Genomic DNA, 14640 nt, shown 5'->3' on the forward strand with positions numbered 1-14640 from the left:
CTGCGCGCGCCACCGCTGGCTTCTGGCTTCTTAAGCGCTGGAGTCGCGAGCGCTAGGACAGTTCTGTATTCGCCGCTCAGTTGTATACTAGCCACGGAATTGTGTACTTGCTAGTCAGTTGTGTGTTCATCGCAGCAGAGTTGTTGTTTGTCGTCAGCCGACGCTGACCTAGCCGCTCCGACTCGAACTAGACAGATTTCTGTAGACACGGAGTTCACTACTGTGTTACTGTATCTTCGTTAATAAAGATAAGTACCGACTTTATTTAATCAGAGTGTTTGGGTTTTGATCTTTCTCTTCACTGTTCCAGCGGACCGGTCGGCCCGCTATTAAAAGTGTAGCGGTGACTTCGTAAGCCGTTTCTACAGCGAATTGTTTGTCGCTACGAACGCCGCCACAAAACTTCACAACATGGTGCTACACATACACTGCCTAGTCGCTGTTTTGACACCATTGTCTGTCCTTAGTTTAGAGATCGTCATCCATGTTGATACTGAGAACTGGACTTTATTACTTGCTGCGTTATTTGTGGTTAGTGTTTGTACACTTGGATAGTGAAGGTGAAATGAATTTCCTGTTTACAGTTTTAATTTGTTGCATCATTTCTGTTCCTGCTTGCCTTTCCCATTAGGACAGTCGCCACATGACTCTGTAGCCCGCCTCTTCTTACCATTTTCCATAATGTTCTACACAGCGTAGAGAAAGTAAATGAATACTCTCATCCTGTGCTAGTAGTGGCAATTGTTCTTGAAGCATAAATTTAGTACATTCATCAACGCGTTTTGAGTGTATTTTTGCTCTGTCTTTTATTTACAAGTGTCCTGGGGACAGTCTTATGTTCATTCTCCATACATTGATAATGTAGTGTTAATGTATACTTGGTATCTATTTGTTGCAGAGTGTTAGTTGTTTAATGTGGGATACACCTGTATTTGTTACCGCCATTATCCGCAGTATGCATGACGTCATTAATTTATAGTATTTAATCACACAATTTGACATACCTCGTAAATTATGATAATATATAGAGCCATTTTTTCTGAATTCCACCTCCATACTCGCCGAGAATACTAAAGGTATAAACAGTGTTTTGCGGGACAAGCAGAGGTTGCAGACAGATGACACCAAAAAATTAAGAGCACTACAAACCGCAAAGTAACAATTAGAAGTTGATCATGTGATGATGATAGCGCTTTGGGTACAAGCTTCAAAGTTAGAATACATAATGACAGTGCTGTTAAAAATCAAATTTTATAGTTGGAGGTTATTATGCTGTCACACACAATTCTACCAGAGTTGTAATATTTTCCAACGTTTTACGAAATACATTTTATTTACTGACGTATTTTAGAATGTAAACATGGGTATAATGGTGAAAATCAGTCCAAAAATGTAAACAGCGATGGCAGGTGCAATGTTTATGCTATTGTTCTTAATAAAGTGTGGTATGGTCTCATCATAAATGGAGACACAGTGCCGAAGGTGCAGTTTGTGTACTAGGACTGTGCTTGGTGGTCACCTCACTGTAATAGTTCTTGACCGACTGTAAAGAAAACTGTGATTAATAATTCAGTAATTTCAGGAAAGTATTAAATTTCTTATGTACTGTGTGTATTTCTTCCCATTACTCATTCTTTTTTAATAGTGTTCATGAGTCAGCAATTATGATTCTTTGAAATTTGATGTCTCCGTCCTAAATGAACTAGATTCATTGCGATTTGACCATCATCACTCTAATTTCTGTGCCTACTACATGTCACGCTTTGCTCAAATATGGACTAGGAAGAGAAAGTAAAAATTATTAACGTGCACACAAAGGATTTTTAGCAGTAGATTTCCCTGTGCACCATACGCCCAGGGAACAAACATAATCCCTGATAAGTGGCATAAAGAAAAGTATCCTCCCCATAAGCTCAACAGTGGCTTAGCGACTGAGCATGAAGTTGAAGACATAAACATTGATGCAGATGTTGAAATGCCTGGATAGTTCAAATATATTTCAATGACTACTGTGGCTAGCTACTTTATTTGCATATTCTACACTCATATTTGACTTTTGAATCTGATTGTAACTATCTGAAAGACGACCAGTGGCACTGTTTTGTTTCTGTGTGTGAGTTAGGTTATAGCCAGTGGCTGCTGAGTATTCAGTACACCTTGTGGCAGTGTGAATCAGTGGTAAAATCGGTGACTGTGTAGGATGTTCTATAATCTGGCTCATTACCAATCTGCATGAACTGTGTCAGTGTATAAACATCCGAAAAAGACAATTATGCCCACAGGATTAGAAATCTTATTCAGGATGTTGATTAATTTTGAAGTGGGTCAGTTTGAATCACTACTCAGAGGTAAAGAATGTAGAAATAGCTAGTAAATATTAACAATCAGAAGACAATAACTGTTTTCAGTTGGGGTATAAAAAACTGCTGTGAACACCTATTTGATTTTCTTCAAAATTAATTTGCTTAGTAATTTAAATGAGGCACACATACCCAACTAAGCTTCATTTTCTGCGGTATTTTTTTTTTCAAAATTCTCCCAGTTGGAGAAAAATCTTACAGTTTACATATTCATAATGTTATGACGCTATATTACCAAAACAAATACTCCATGAAGTACAGTAATTCAAAAATTTTGAAACCAGTGTAGATTCAATTAAAGTAAGAAGACAGGCAGCGTTTTTGGGTAATTTCAGAGTTTTCAACCACGTTTTTAACTTGAATATTCCATTGTTCCATACCAATTACCATTTTTTATCAGTGCTGTATGTTTATGAAATTTGCACTCTTCTTTTTGTTAAAAAAAGTTTCTCCTTCATAAAGGATTTTGGAATGAGGAATTTTTATTGGAGTCAGTTACTAGTGTAATATTGAAGCTAATTATCTGAACAAAACTGACAACAGAGTATTCAGCTGTTTATCACATCAACCACGTCATCTGGCAACATTGTAGAAGAAACAGGAACATCGTCTGCGAGTGCTCTAATAATAGGAGCTCCATAAAACACAGAAGTCAAATATTCCATTGCAGTTTCAACCATCTCCAGTGCTGGCTCTGACATCGAGTACAGTACCCAGAGTAACAGACCATAGAAAAGTGTCCGCACTACAACGTGCAGATAGTACATCCTAGAAAGAGTGATATTTCAATTAGAAACTGTAGTTACTAAATACTAATTACACTGCAGATACAATTACATGGGGTAAAAAGAACACCGTTACCTTATCAGGGAAAATACAACACAATACCAATGCACCATTCCCTGATGTGGTAGGACATGCATCATTATGGCCTATGGCCATCTGATCTAAAAAGTTTGTATTTGTAATTAAACTGAATATATTAATGTAACTTATAAAAACTAAACTATTTCAGTCGACATAAATTTATAATTAATCGTTAACTTTATGAGAAATGAAATAAAATTTTGAAAAATCAAAACAGTTCTAGCAATGGGAGTCGGACCGCATCCAATGAATTTTTAATCAGTGTGCTTGACAGATGGTCTATGAGACTTGTACATGAAATGCCACTCGAAAATCCCTCATACTTCACGCGAAAAGCTGTAGATAGCTTAAGCACTATTGATACATTTACGCATCTCGTCCTGTCGGCCGTCTCGCTGCCGTGGGCGAGTGAATCGGTGAATAAAAAAGTTTTTATATGTGACATATGTAGTCCTTTTCTTGCAATCATTTGCAAAGAAACCTCGTTACATTATCTTGAACCGTTTATGGAATATGACGAACGTTATGGCCACATTATTCCGAATGCCCAATGGCAGAAATGGGCGCAAAGCACACCATTGAATAACAAATATAATTTTTTTAATACTTAATCTATATGGCGCACTCAATTACTGAATGCTGAGATCACGTCTGTGACAGTCGAAGTCTTAAACTTGGTGCCTAGTAGTTCAACATTGCGAGGAACATAATAAAATGAAAAAAGAGGAAAAAAATTGTAGAAGTGGGGATCGAATCCAACTTGACAAACCGCCAGTCAGAATACTTGACCAGTGGGCTACGGTACCGATATGTCAGCTTTTCCTCCAAAACCCTTCATACTCTAAGCTTGTACAATAGTTTACATGCAGAGCTTAAATAAAAATATTGGCATAGTTCAGTGAGCGACATAGCAGAAAATGCGAGCACTAGAATGTGCTCTAAGGGCATTATCACAGGATCACCAGCTGACAGTGCTCTGAACCAACAGAGCGAACGATTTTTCTTCTGAAAATCGGATCCATTGTAGTCAAAAGAAACCATACTTTCCATTTATTCGTTACTTCTAGATAGTGAACACTCACACAGCACAAGATTCACTCCACAGTACCAGAGCTCTAGAACCTCAAACACAACTGTGGCTAAATTATTGGTTATTGCTATGGTATTGTCTTGAATAAACAATCTTGTTTCTAGCCTTGGATCAACAATTTTGGTCTACTATTCTAATCAACGCATCTATTTTCCTACATCTATATCTATTTCTGCAAAATTACGGTGAAGATTTTGGTAGAGGGTATTTTTCACTTGCCCCACTTCCAGGTTTTCTTTTTCTTGTTCTGCTTAACAATGGAAAATTAGAAGTATGATCGGTTATGCTTTATTTCACGAGTCAGTTATTGCTGGCATATGCAAAAGTTCGTATACTGTACCAACAGTATGGTTAGGTGGTACTGCCTTTTAAAGCTTACGACCAGTCATGTGTTTGACTTGTAGTGTAGTATACTAATCATTTTGAAGCCCGCCCAGTGAGTAACTGCACAGAATCATCAATTCATGTTGTGGCTGTGTACCTAGCCCCCCACCCCTTTCCCCTGAGAGTGAAGTGACAGCTAAAGCATTAGCCACAGCCGATCCTACTTTTAGTGAAGTTCTTAAGGTCGCTAAATGTTTTTACGTTGCTTCTGACACCTGGCACACTTTCACTAACTAAATTTAGGAAAAGTAGTTATTCTCCACTACGAGCAACAGCCAGGTGATGATTTTCATTAAAGCAAGTAAAGTCGTATGACGTGATTGTCTGCTAGACCCCAAAGGGCAGGTTCAACCACCTCTACTGGAAGCGTGTTTGCCTGCCTTCATATTCATAGGTACCTTCCTTTCATGAAATATTTGCATTGTGTGTTTAAGTGTAACTGTTTATTGTAGGTGCCTGTAAGCCCAAAGGGAAGACCTGCCTTTACGTCCACAGTCAGTGGGTGGATTGCATTCAACATTCTCTCACTTCATAAGACACTGAGAGAAGTTTAGATTTTAATCCAGGAAATTGGTCAAGGACTGGTGTTCAGAGACACAGCACCACCATCTCTCTTCTCCCCTATGTTGGACAGCCAAAGGAAAAATTTCAAAAGGCACACAGCAGACTCAGTCAGAGACAAATCCAAGTATCAGACATGGCCAACATTGCTTAACTTCAGCGAAATATCGGCTACTGGTGCATCGAACGCGGCACTTCCATTGCCATGATTTTGATGCATAATCCTCTTTTTACACCTTAAGTCTCACCAAAGTTTGCAGTCGTCCAGACCGCTGGCATCTAGTGAGAGACTTAAGTATGCCAATGTTACAGTTCCCCCTCACCATCAGTTGCATCATTTTGAACCCTTCTAAACAACGGCCAGTATGAACTTACAAGCACATCAAATACATAGGAGGGTTAACACACAAGGGAAGGATCACAAACGACTTTGCTCTTCCACGTCGACACATTGACGATGTAAGCCGATGAAGAGCCGGTGATTTGCATGACTACGACAGAATTCATTAAGGCACTGTTGCCCATATTATGCCACCCATAATTTGTCGTGTGTCAAGGGTCTGGCACCTGACGGCTCTGTGTTGACAAGCTCCTGCCCTATATTGTGTACTGACATGTCCCAGTGACAGCACAATGCTCCACACAGCTGTGGCAGCTGACCAAGCAGCTCCGCCAGTACAGCAGCAGCTGACAGTGGTTCCTACTATTTCTGCCCAGTCAGTAGAGTTCCGAATGCATGCCGAGCTTTCCTGTCATTAATCAGTGAAGACCTACACGGTGCGAAGGGCCCAGTGATGGGTCATGTCTTACTGCCAAAACACTATTCTTCCTCTTGGAAACAGTGGCTTGAGATTAAGAAAAAGAACTTGAAGCTGGTACCTACATTCTTAGAAGTGAAGTAACCTAATACTGTTGTCATTTTTGGCTTGCAATGAGGACGCATGGAAATCGACTTTTTGTAATTTTTTGTATGCTGACGGAAAAAAGTAGAAACTCCAAGAACGAAAGCTGGTGTGCATAATACTAGATCTAAACATGATGTCTATTAAAATTTCTCGTCATTCTCATAAGAGTAGTGCTAGTAGCATCACTACAAGGTTGCAAATGAGCTTTGCTTTGGGTACACACTTATCTGCCGTCATCGTTAGTTACTCGCTCCACATGATATAACATTTTCTTTCATGCTGCTCCATGTGTGTTGTGTGCGTGTGACTCATCACAATGATACAACACAATAACACTTGACTTCATGTAATAGATATAAGGAAATATGTAATTAAAATGTATGTAAACGTGACTGTTTTAAAATATTTATGGTTCTGGAGGAAGCAAATGCAGTTAATCTGATTAGAAACATCAGAAAAAAATCTTCTGACACTCCTCAAATTATATCATAAGAATTAAAATTGATATGAAGTACATACCTTCTCATGTATCTCACATCACCGGGTATATCATCAATGCTCTCATTCAGAAGGTACAGCTTCGCTCCAATAATTGACTTTTTACAATAGTCGTAGTAATCAAGTTCTTTAACATTAAAATAAAAGATTTCTTTATCCTCAGGAGCCATCGATTCATACACAGACACAACATTTTTGTTGATAAATGTCCATTCATGTAGCACATAATACCGCACCATGATCTTGGCCGAATTTAAACGATTGTTTACGTGCACCAAGCTGAAAAAAGTAATTATCGGAGTAAATTTCTGTGCTGTAGACAATTTTATCTGTATGTGTAGACATTTACAGTTTCATGTATCAGATAATGATGATAACCTCGTGTATCTTAGTGACCTGGCGGAATTCTTTGTAGTCTATTCCTCTTACATGACTACATCCATAACCTACCACAGTTATGCTAACAGGGAAATGAAATCTACAACTTAATGCGGATAGCGAATCTTCACCTCATTGACAGCTAAGAGCTAAGTTAAAAAGAGAATGAAATATCTGTCAAAGATTCGATCACGCCACCTTTCGATTTCCAGACTTGAGTTTCAACATCTATGTTTGCTATTTAAAATTCCTTCGCATCTCCCATTGTAGCCAATATCTGTGCTCGTCTCCTATTGCCTTTGCTAGTGCGCTGCCTGTATGACCATATTATTTTACCTAATCAACTTCTTACTTAAACTGTCAAGCCATCTGTTAAGTCCTCTTATTTCTTGGATGTCCCAAAATAAAGAAAAACAAAATTTCTTCTTTAACAGTTCAACATTCTTAGGGAACTCATAGATCTTCATAAAATAATAAATAAAAATGAATATATTAACTTATTTATCATTCATCGTTTAATATGGAGCCTTCGCTGCAACTAAAATGGATATAATACTACTGGGATTTATAAGTTCACATTAACAGAATAAAATAAAATAAAATGCTTAAGGACATATGACTACTTTTGGTGCTGAATTAAAATCTTCCTGTCTACTGGTAATTCACCTGTAGATCCATGTTGTGAATTACATACTTCTTGTGTCTGACCTTTCTATTGATTCATAACCTTAAGGTAAAAATTGAAACTGTTCTTAGTAAAAGATAAAAAAATTACAAAATGTATTTACTTTCTTCCCATAACACAATTTGTAGGGAACTGTTGAATCATCTGTGTATTTTCTTGATAATACTATGTTCTTCCGCTATGTACCATATGAAATCTTGCTTTGTCCCCATTTCTACCTTCAGTGTGTAAGAGACATATTGTTCTGTAAATCACATGTAACTATGGAATTTTGATTCACAGGATAGCTGCACTCTGGAGTAATTGCATGGTTGATACATATTGTGAGTAGTGGGGCAGTAGAGGTATTTGCACAGCATCCATTGTTGTCATATCTCTCAAAGTTCATAGGCCAAGGACACATTGTTGCCAGATCTCTCCAAAGGTTCAATGTCCTCCTTGCCAAATTTCCTCAGACAGTTGTCCTTCAAGGCAATGTATTAATGTCCTCATAGTCAGTGTTATCAAGGGACAAGGGGTCAGTTGTTACCTACAAACTAGCCACTTGTCTTTATAACAATATGTCATAACGTATTGTACAGTTAGTGGAATTAATGGCATACCAATTTTATTGTCAGTATTCAACACCCAATCATAATTATGTATTTCCCGAAAACGCCGATTATCCCCCACCAATCCAACCATCAGACCAACTTGTCACTTGTGCTCTGTACACTATCAGACAGGCTCCTCACTTGTATGCTGCCCATCTGCAGACCTGACATATGTGTCAGCTTCTTAAATAATTACATTTTCTGCAGTTAGTAGCAGACTATTGTGCCCAATGACATTTCAGCAAGCACCTTATCATATAAGCCGTCCTCCATCAGTATATACAGTACTGGGGGAATTTTTCAGAATTTTACAGATTTTTCCAAAAACTATCCACTTTTTGAGATCATAAATAAATATTTAACAAGCATCACTGTGCACCATTTAAATAATTTACATATTTAAACAATTTACAGCCTAGTGTGGTGATAGAAATTATTACTTATCATGGATAGATATGTGTGGACCTTGTGTTAGGTGTATGTTAAAAGAAACGATGGCTGACACACTATCAGCTCACCTAACAGAAGTTAGATAGCACAATATTACTGTGCATATGTAAATAACAGTGGGAATTAGGAACATTTCTACAGCCATGTCATACTCATATACAGTACATCAGTGTTATGATTTCAATAGGAATGTAAGTGAAGACATGCACTGTTGAACGAGTCCCTGACTACATTATCCGTGTTGATACTATGATTGACTTTAGGGTAGAAATCTTAGGAAGTTTTTATTACGCTAACATGTGTCCACACCAGTCAGTTCCCCCCACAATTCTGGAGTTGTAGAGAGTGTGTAGGTGCACCACAGCCTCCAAGATATGCCACAGAAAACGGTGGTTTGGACAATATCTCTTTGCCACTAGTTAACGACCACCAGGGATGCTGTCACTCTCATGACCCTGATCTGTCACTTCGCATCGCTGCACATGGTCTACCATCACCATAGCCATCTCTTGAGTCTATTATAGATTATGTGTGTGTAACAATTCTCTCAATACAGTGTCTAACAGCAGCGTCACCTTTCTGGGGCGGTGGCACGTGGTCTGATAATTCCTTGGTGACCTCCGATATAAATGTCACACAGAGGTTGTAGGAATAAGATGAGAGATTAGAGCACATGGGAACAATCGCTTTTCCTTTGCTCAGTATCCATATAGGCAGAAGACCACTAAATTGGCGCAAGTAGCCCTCCACAATGTACAATTTCATATGCTGTGTATGTATGCTTGAAACTGGGTTTAATCCTCGAGATAGAAATAGCTTAACAGTGCCACACACAGATCTAGGCGATATGTTAGGATTTAGGGTCGTTTTTACAAAAGTGTGTGTGACGTTGTGTGGTGGAATTTTCAGATAATGTTTGACAAAGTCCTTGTTCCATTGACATGGAAAGAAATTTAAAAAAAAGAGAGGCCTCTGTCTAATTTCACAATGTTGGAGGAAGTACTATACTCTCTCTGATATGACCAAGAGTAAAACTCTCTGCAATGCATTGTACCTCGCTTGTACTGATCAACTGTTTAGCATGTCAGTATGACTTTATAACTACATCTGTATTGCCATTTATTGGATTTGTATATGGCACTTTATTACCATTTCTTATTCGTGTTGTATCAAACATAGTGGTTATAAATCGAAGCTTAATACTATTTTCATTTATAGGATTTTTAATTCATACTAAAGTATACAAAATATCAAAAACACATACCTATCTTGTATGTGTATGTGTAAAGTACCATGCGCATATAATAAACACCACAAAAAGTAGCAGTTTTTCCATTTTAACCAATGTATGGAATAAGTTTCCTTTAATTTACGCCTATGGTCACAAACTTTTTGTTAACAAAATACCGGTTTCGGTCTTTAATGACTATCATCAGATCTGTTTCATAAAAACAAAATCCTAATGTACTGCACCCATAGTGGCAACGTCAAATGTTAAATACGGAATCAACACCAACGTCGTCAAACACATATAAATAACATCACATGCACGAGTCAGTAGTACTGACAACATGACTAAATGTATCGACTCCCCAAGATCAATAAAATATCGGTTACTTTGAAGCCTATTGTCAGTGGGATTAACTTGTCAACTTATCTTTCAGCACGTCATTTATCTGGTGAAGTGGGACATCTAGTTGGTAAAACAAATACCTTTGTCGAAGATTCGAAACATTTTCCTTTACAAATTATACGCCCAGTGAAGATATTTGCAGGTGACATGCTCGTTAGCGTTGATATGACATCGTTATATACTAACGTACCAGTATAAGATAGAATGGAGACCAGAAGGGAGAGAGTTGATACAGTTGTTTGTGGCTTAATTGAATTATGTCTCCTTTCGAGCGATTTACAATACAGTGGTGAACTCTATCACTAGGCTCGGCCTTGTTATGGGCTCAACCATACCTCCAATTGCAGGTGACATTTTTATGGAACATTTCAAACAACAGGCATTAAGTAGTGACGCTCTGAAACCTTCTTGCTGTCTCCGCAATGTGGATGATACAATTATTAAGTGGTCACATAGCGACGAAGAACCTCATGCGTTCCATAATTTCTGAAATAGAATTCACCTCAAAATCAAATTTATCATCGAGGCTGAGTATGAGGTCGGTTTTCCGTTCCTAGATGTGTTGGTATACGAAGATCTGATAACAGCATATTCACGGAGTGTATAGAAAGCCAACCAACACAAACACATATTTAGATGCCACTTCGCACCACCACCCGACCAGAAGCAAGCAGTGCTCAACACACTGTCTTCACGTGCCTTGCGTATCACCGATGATGACAACCTGGAATCTTAGTTGGATTTTTTAAAGAAGACAATGGAGGTAAATGGTCTGATAGTTGTTCAGTCGACTGGACATTTAGGCGGAATATTAATCACGCTACTAAGAAAGACGAGGTACTATCTTCTCAAGATATTGTTCGTTCCTGGGGTCACTGACCGCATAAGCGGAATTCTAAAGAAAAATGATATCCAGACACCTTTTCTTTAGACAAAGCAAAATAAAGTTCTTTTCCGAACAAAATTGGATGCACCTTATTGCCTCCACAATACAGGCGTCTATCAAGTCATATGTGGCTGTGGCAAAGTGTATACAGGCGAAACGGGAAGAAATGTTAAAGGATGCACTACGGGACACGAATAGCACGTGCGGCTAAAACGAAGTGTAAAATCGGGTAGCGGAACATCATGGGAACTGTGGCTCTGACATCGATTTTAATAACGTACGTGTGCTGGCTAAGGAAACCAATATATATAGAAGAAATGTCCTAGAAGCGGTTGAAATTTCCAAGAATGTATGTAATTCAACAGAAAGGACGGCTATAGGCTTCTGGAATCGTGGCTACCTGCCACCAAGGAAGTAAATATGCGGCTGTTTTGTGCTAACAATACAACCAACGATGTGCATGTCACGTCGGCGGACAACAATACTTTGGTTAAACACTCCACCTCTCTTGCTCTGTCCGTTTCGCATCTAGCCAATGATGATGGGCAAACAGTAGTAGCAGGAGGAATTTAAACGAATAATCCTTCTCCAGTGTAAGTGTGGAATAGTGCTTTTCTATTCAATGATGATGAGACACCAATAGTATCCACAAAAGTTTAGCTAATAACGCCCCTTCTTCGGTATCTGCGCGGGAATATTAGCCTATGACGATGGCTCACTAATAGTAGCCACAGGAATTTTAACTATTACTCTCAATTCTGCAGCACAGCCTCGGGAAAACTGGTCTCTGACAGTGTTCTAGCAATATTGGACACCGAAATATCCTGAAGAAGATCCCAGCAGAGGGGTCTAAACGTCGGTTATTTTAAAAGGAATTATGACTTGACCTAACTACGCAGAAGATTTTAACTTAAGAGAGACACACATTTTCAAAGTATTTATTGGGCCATCTTGAACCCACTCATACTAGGAGGGGTACAACAACAGCTGGGGCAAGAAATCCTTAAACACATACAAAAATTTGCGGGTAACAATGTTTGAAAAGTTAGAGTCGTTACTCTATCTTCGTAAATCTTATATTCAAAGACCAAGTAAACACTTTAGACTGGCAAGAATAAATTGTAATACGTTGTAAATATAATAATGAACAAAACGTCACTGGATGCAAGTGAATCAGAGGAAGACAGCTATACATTTTGAAAATAATAGTTTTGAAAAGAGGAGAAATGTATGTCTGCATGGGGTCATATCGCCCAATGAGAAACTTTATGCTTACATGCTGTCGCTGGGTCAACACCTAACAAATTTGACACTCAGGCTACTTTTTCCCGATCTCTTCCACTAAACGTGAGATATGGGGAGATATAACTATCTAGTATGGTTCCACGCCCTCTGTAAGCGAGGAAACTATCAAGGAAACAGCATAGTGTTTATGGACACTCTGACACCTCCCCCTCCCCCCAAACCCCGTCTGTGGGACACAAAAAAGATTTTGGAGACTAAAATGGTAAACTCACTTTATGTTTGTCACATTAGAGGAGATAAGAAAAATTATGTTTACTAATCACGATTTCATGCTGTAACACTGAAAAAATATCTGTTTCTTTTAACACAGAGACCGTCAGTAACACACAGATTCTAATTCCTACACTCACCAGTATTAGAGAAACAGGATTTTAGTGTGAAAACGCATAATTGTCATGCAATACTCCTGTTGCTTGGTGTTGACGGTCTCCTGAAGGGTTGCTAAAACATCACGTTATTTTAATCCCTACACAATACTATTGCAAGGAACAGTTGAATCTTGCATTAACAGATGTTTCAAGACATTTTAATAGGAGGCCGGAGGCAACTTGCACACTCCACTAAACTGTATGTGTGTGCATTGCATGAAAGTAAAATATATACACAATCTTTACGATGCATAGCAGTTATAATTCCCCATCCAAGTAATGTTGCAGACACTTTGTAGATTCTCTCTGGCTTGCTGGAAGTACCCAAATCACTGAAGGATGCTAAGCAAACATGTTAAGCAATACGAGGACCCATATTATTGTACATTTTCATACGGGAAAATAAGAAAGATTTGAAAAAAAATGAAAATATGGAAAACAGGGAAAAATCTGAATATAAAATAGGGATACAAGATGTTTGCAGTTGCTAAAGGAGAGTGCTTACATGTTGATGTACTTGCAAACAATATGATGGTTTGGAAACCGTTTACCATATATATGTGACACTTTGGACATACTAGACAATTTTCTGTATTCTGTATAGCTAACATTGCATTAGAGCTACTATGGTGCACTCAAGAAAAAGTAATATGTAATTATACGAGTATATACTTCGAAATAATGCGGCTGTTTCTGTTTAAGTGAGGACGTACTGGCGTTCTGCACACAAACAGATAATGTATGCTTAGTTTTAATTCTTGACACTTCCTTCGTCACTACCACCCATAAAACCACGTTACATGATTGGTTGTGGGTACTAGAATCGTATTGGGTAGGTATACTCAGGTCCCTCTCTTGATTCATAATTCTGTGGTGATGGTGACATACATTTATTATACTAACAAGCAGTATATTGAGCTATCTTTTGTAATTATCCCAGAATAGTATAGCATGCATCTGAAGGTGGGGAGGCAATTTTATAAAGTGCCCTGGCGAAAAATAAGGTACTATTAAACTTGATTTTTAACCAAATACACCACACAAAAAAGAAACGTTAATGAAGGTTCAGATGCAGTCCAATGAAGAGCAGCAGACACGCAGTGGTGTGGTTCCATCGAGATGTTTAACAGACTCCTGCCTCGATCGTTACAATAGAAGAGTTTCATATCACGTAGAGCTTTATTATTCCATCCAGTCACGAGGAATTTAAGCTAATACAGGATCTTTTTTAAAGACAAGCGTTCTTTCGATGTGAATGGAACTTGGATGTGGGTTAAATGTTGCATGTATTCTCCACCATACAACATAAGTTGACGAGCGAGTGTTACTAAACTCTGTTTTCTTTGTAGGCAGTACCATTGTCTGGGATAAAGCTGCGGATGTTGGAAGGACTACCAGGTCGATCTATGTGTTGCAGGTTAAGAGCTACAAATGCCAGACCATTCCACTCCGCAAAGCACGTGGGGAAAAGTGAACAGTGCGGTAAAGCTCTACATATCTCGCGCATCTGTGTGAAATATTTTTAAACTGTGCATCACTCGAAGGATTAATCCATTTTTCGGCATACATATTCACCACAGATTATTCTTCATTACGGAAAGTGTTACAGATTTTGGTGTTTTTCTGGCTGTACAAATACTGATCAAAGGAATGGTGACGGTGCTCATGCATTCCCAA

At 38.4% G+C, this 14640-nt stretch overlaps 1 protein-coding gene across 1 annotated transcript in view; it reads right to left on the reverse strand.

The window, feature by feature from the left end:
- Positions 1 to 2847: 2847 nt before the first annotated feature.
- The window catches only part of LOC124545380 (fatty acyl-CoA reductase 1-like), a 163300-nt gene continuing 151507 nt past the window's right edge, over positions 2848 to 14640 (reverse strand). The window contains exons 8-9 of the mRNA XM_047124290.1: positions 6687 to 6944; positions 2848 to 3128 (exon numbers count right to left, since the gene is read on the reverse strand). Of these exons, the coding sequence (XP_046980246.1) occupies positions 2909 to 3128; positions 6687 to 6944 (478 nt within the window). The 3' untranslated portion in view covers positions 2848 to 2908. The remainder of the gene's footprint in view (positions 3129 to 6686; positions 6945 to 14640) is intronic.

Source organism: Schistocerca americana, chromosome 8 (genome assembly GCF_021461395.2).
Source record: "Schistocerca americana isolate TAMUIC-IGC-003095 chromosome 8, iqSchAmer2.1, whole genome shotgun sequence".
In the NCBI taxonomy this organism is placed as follows: Eukaryota; Metazoa; Arthropoda; class Insecta; order Orthoptera; family Acrididae; genus Schistocerca; species Schistocerca americana.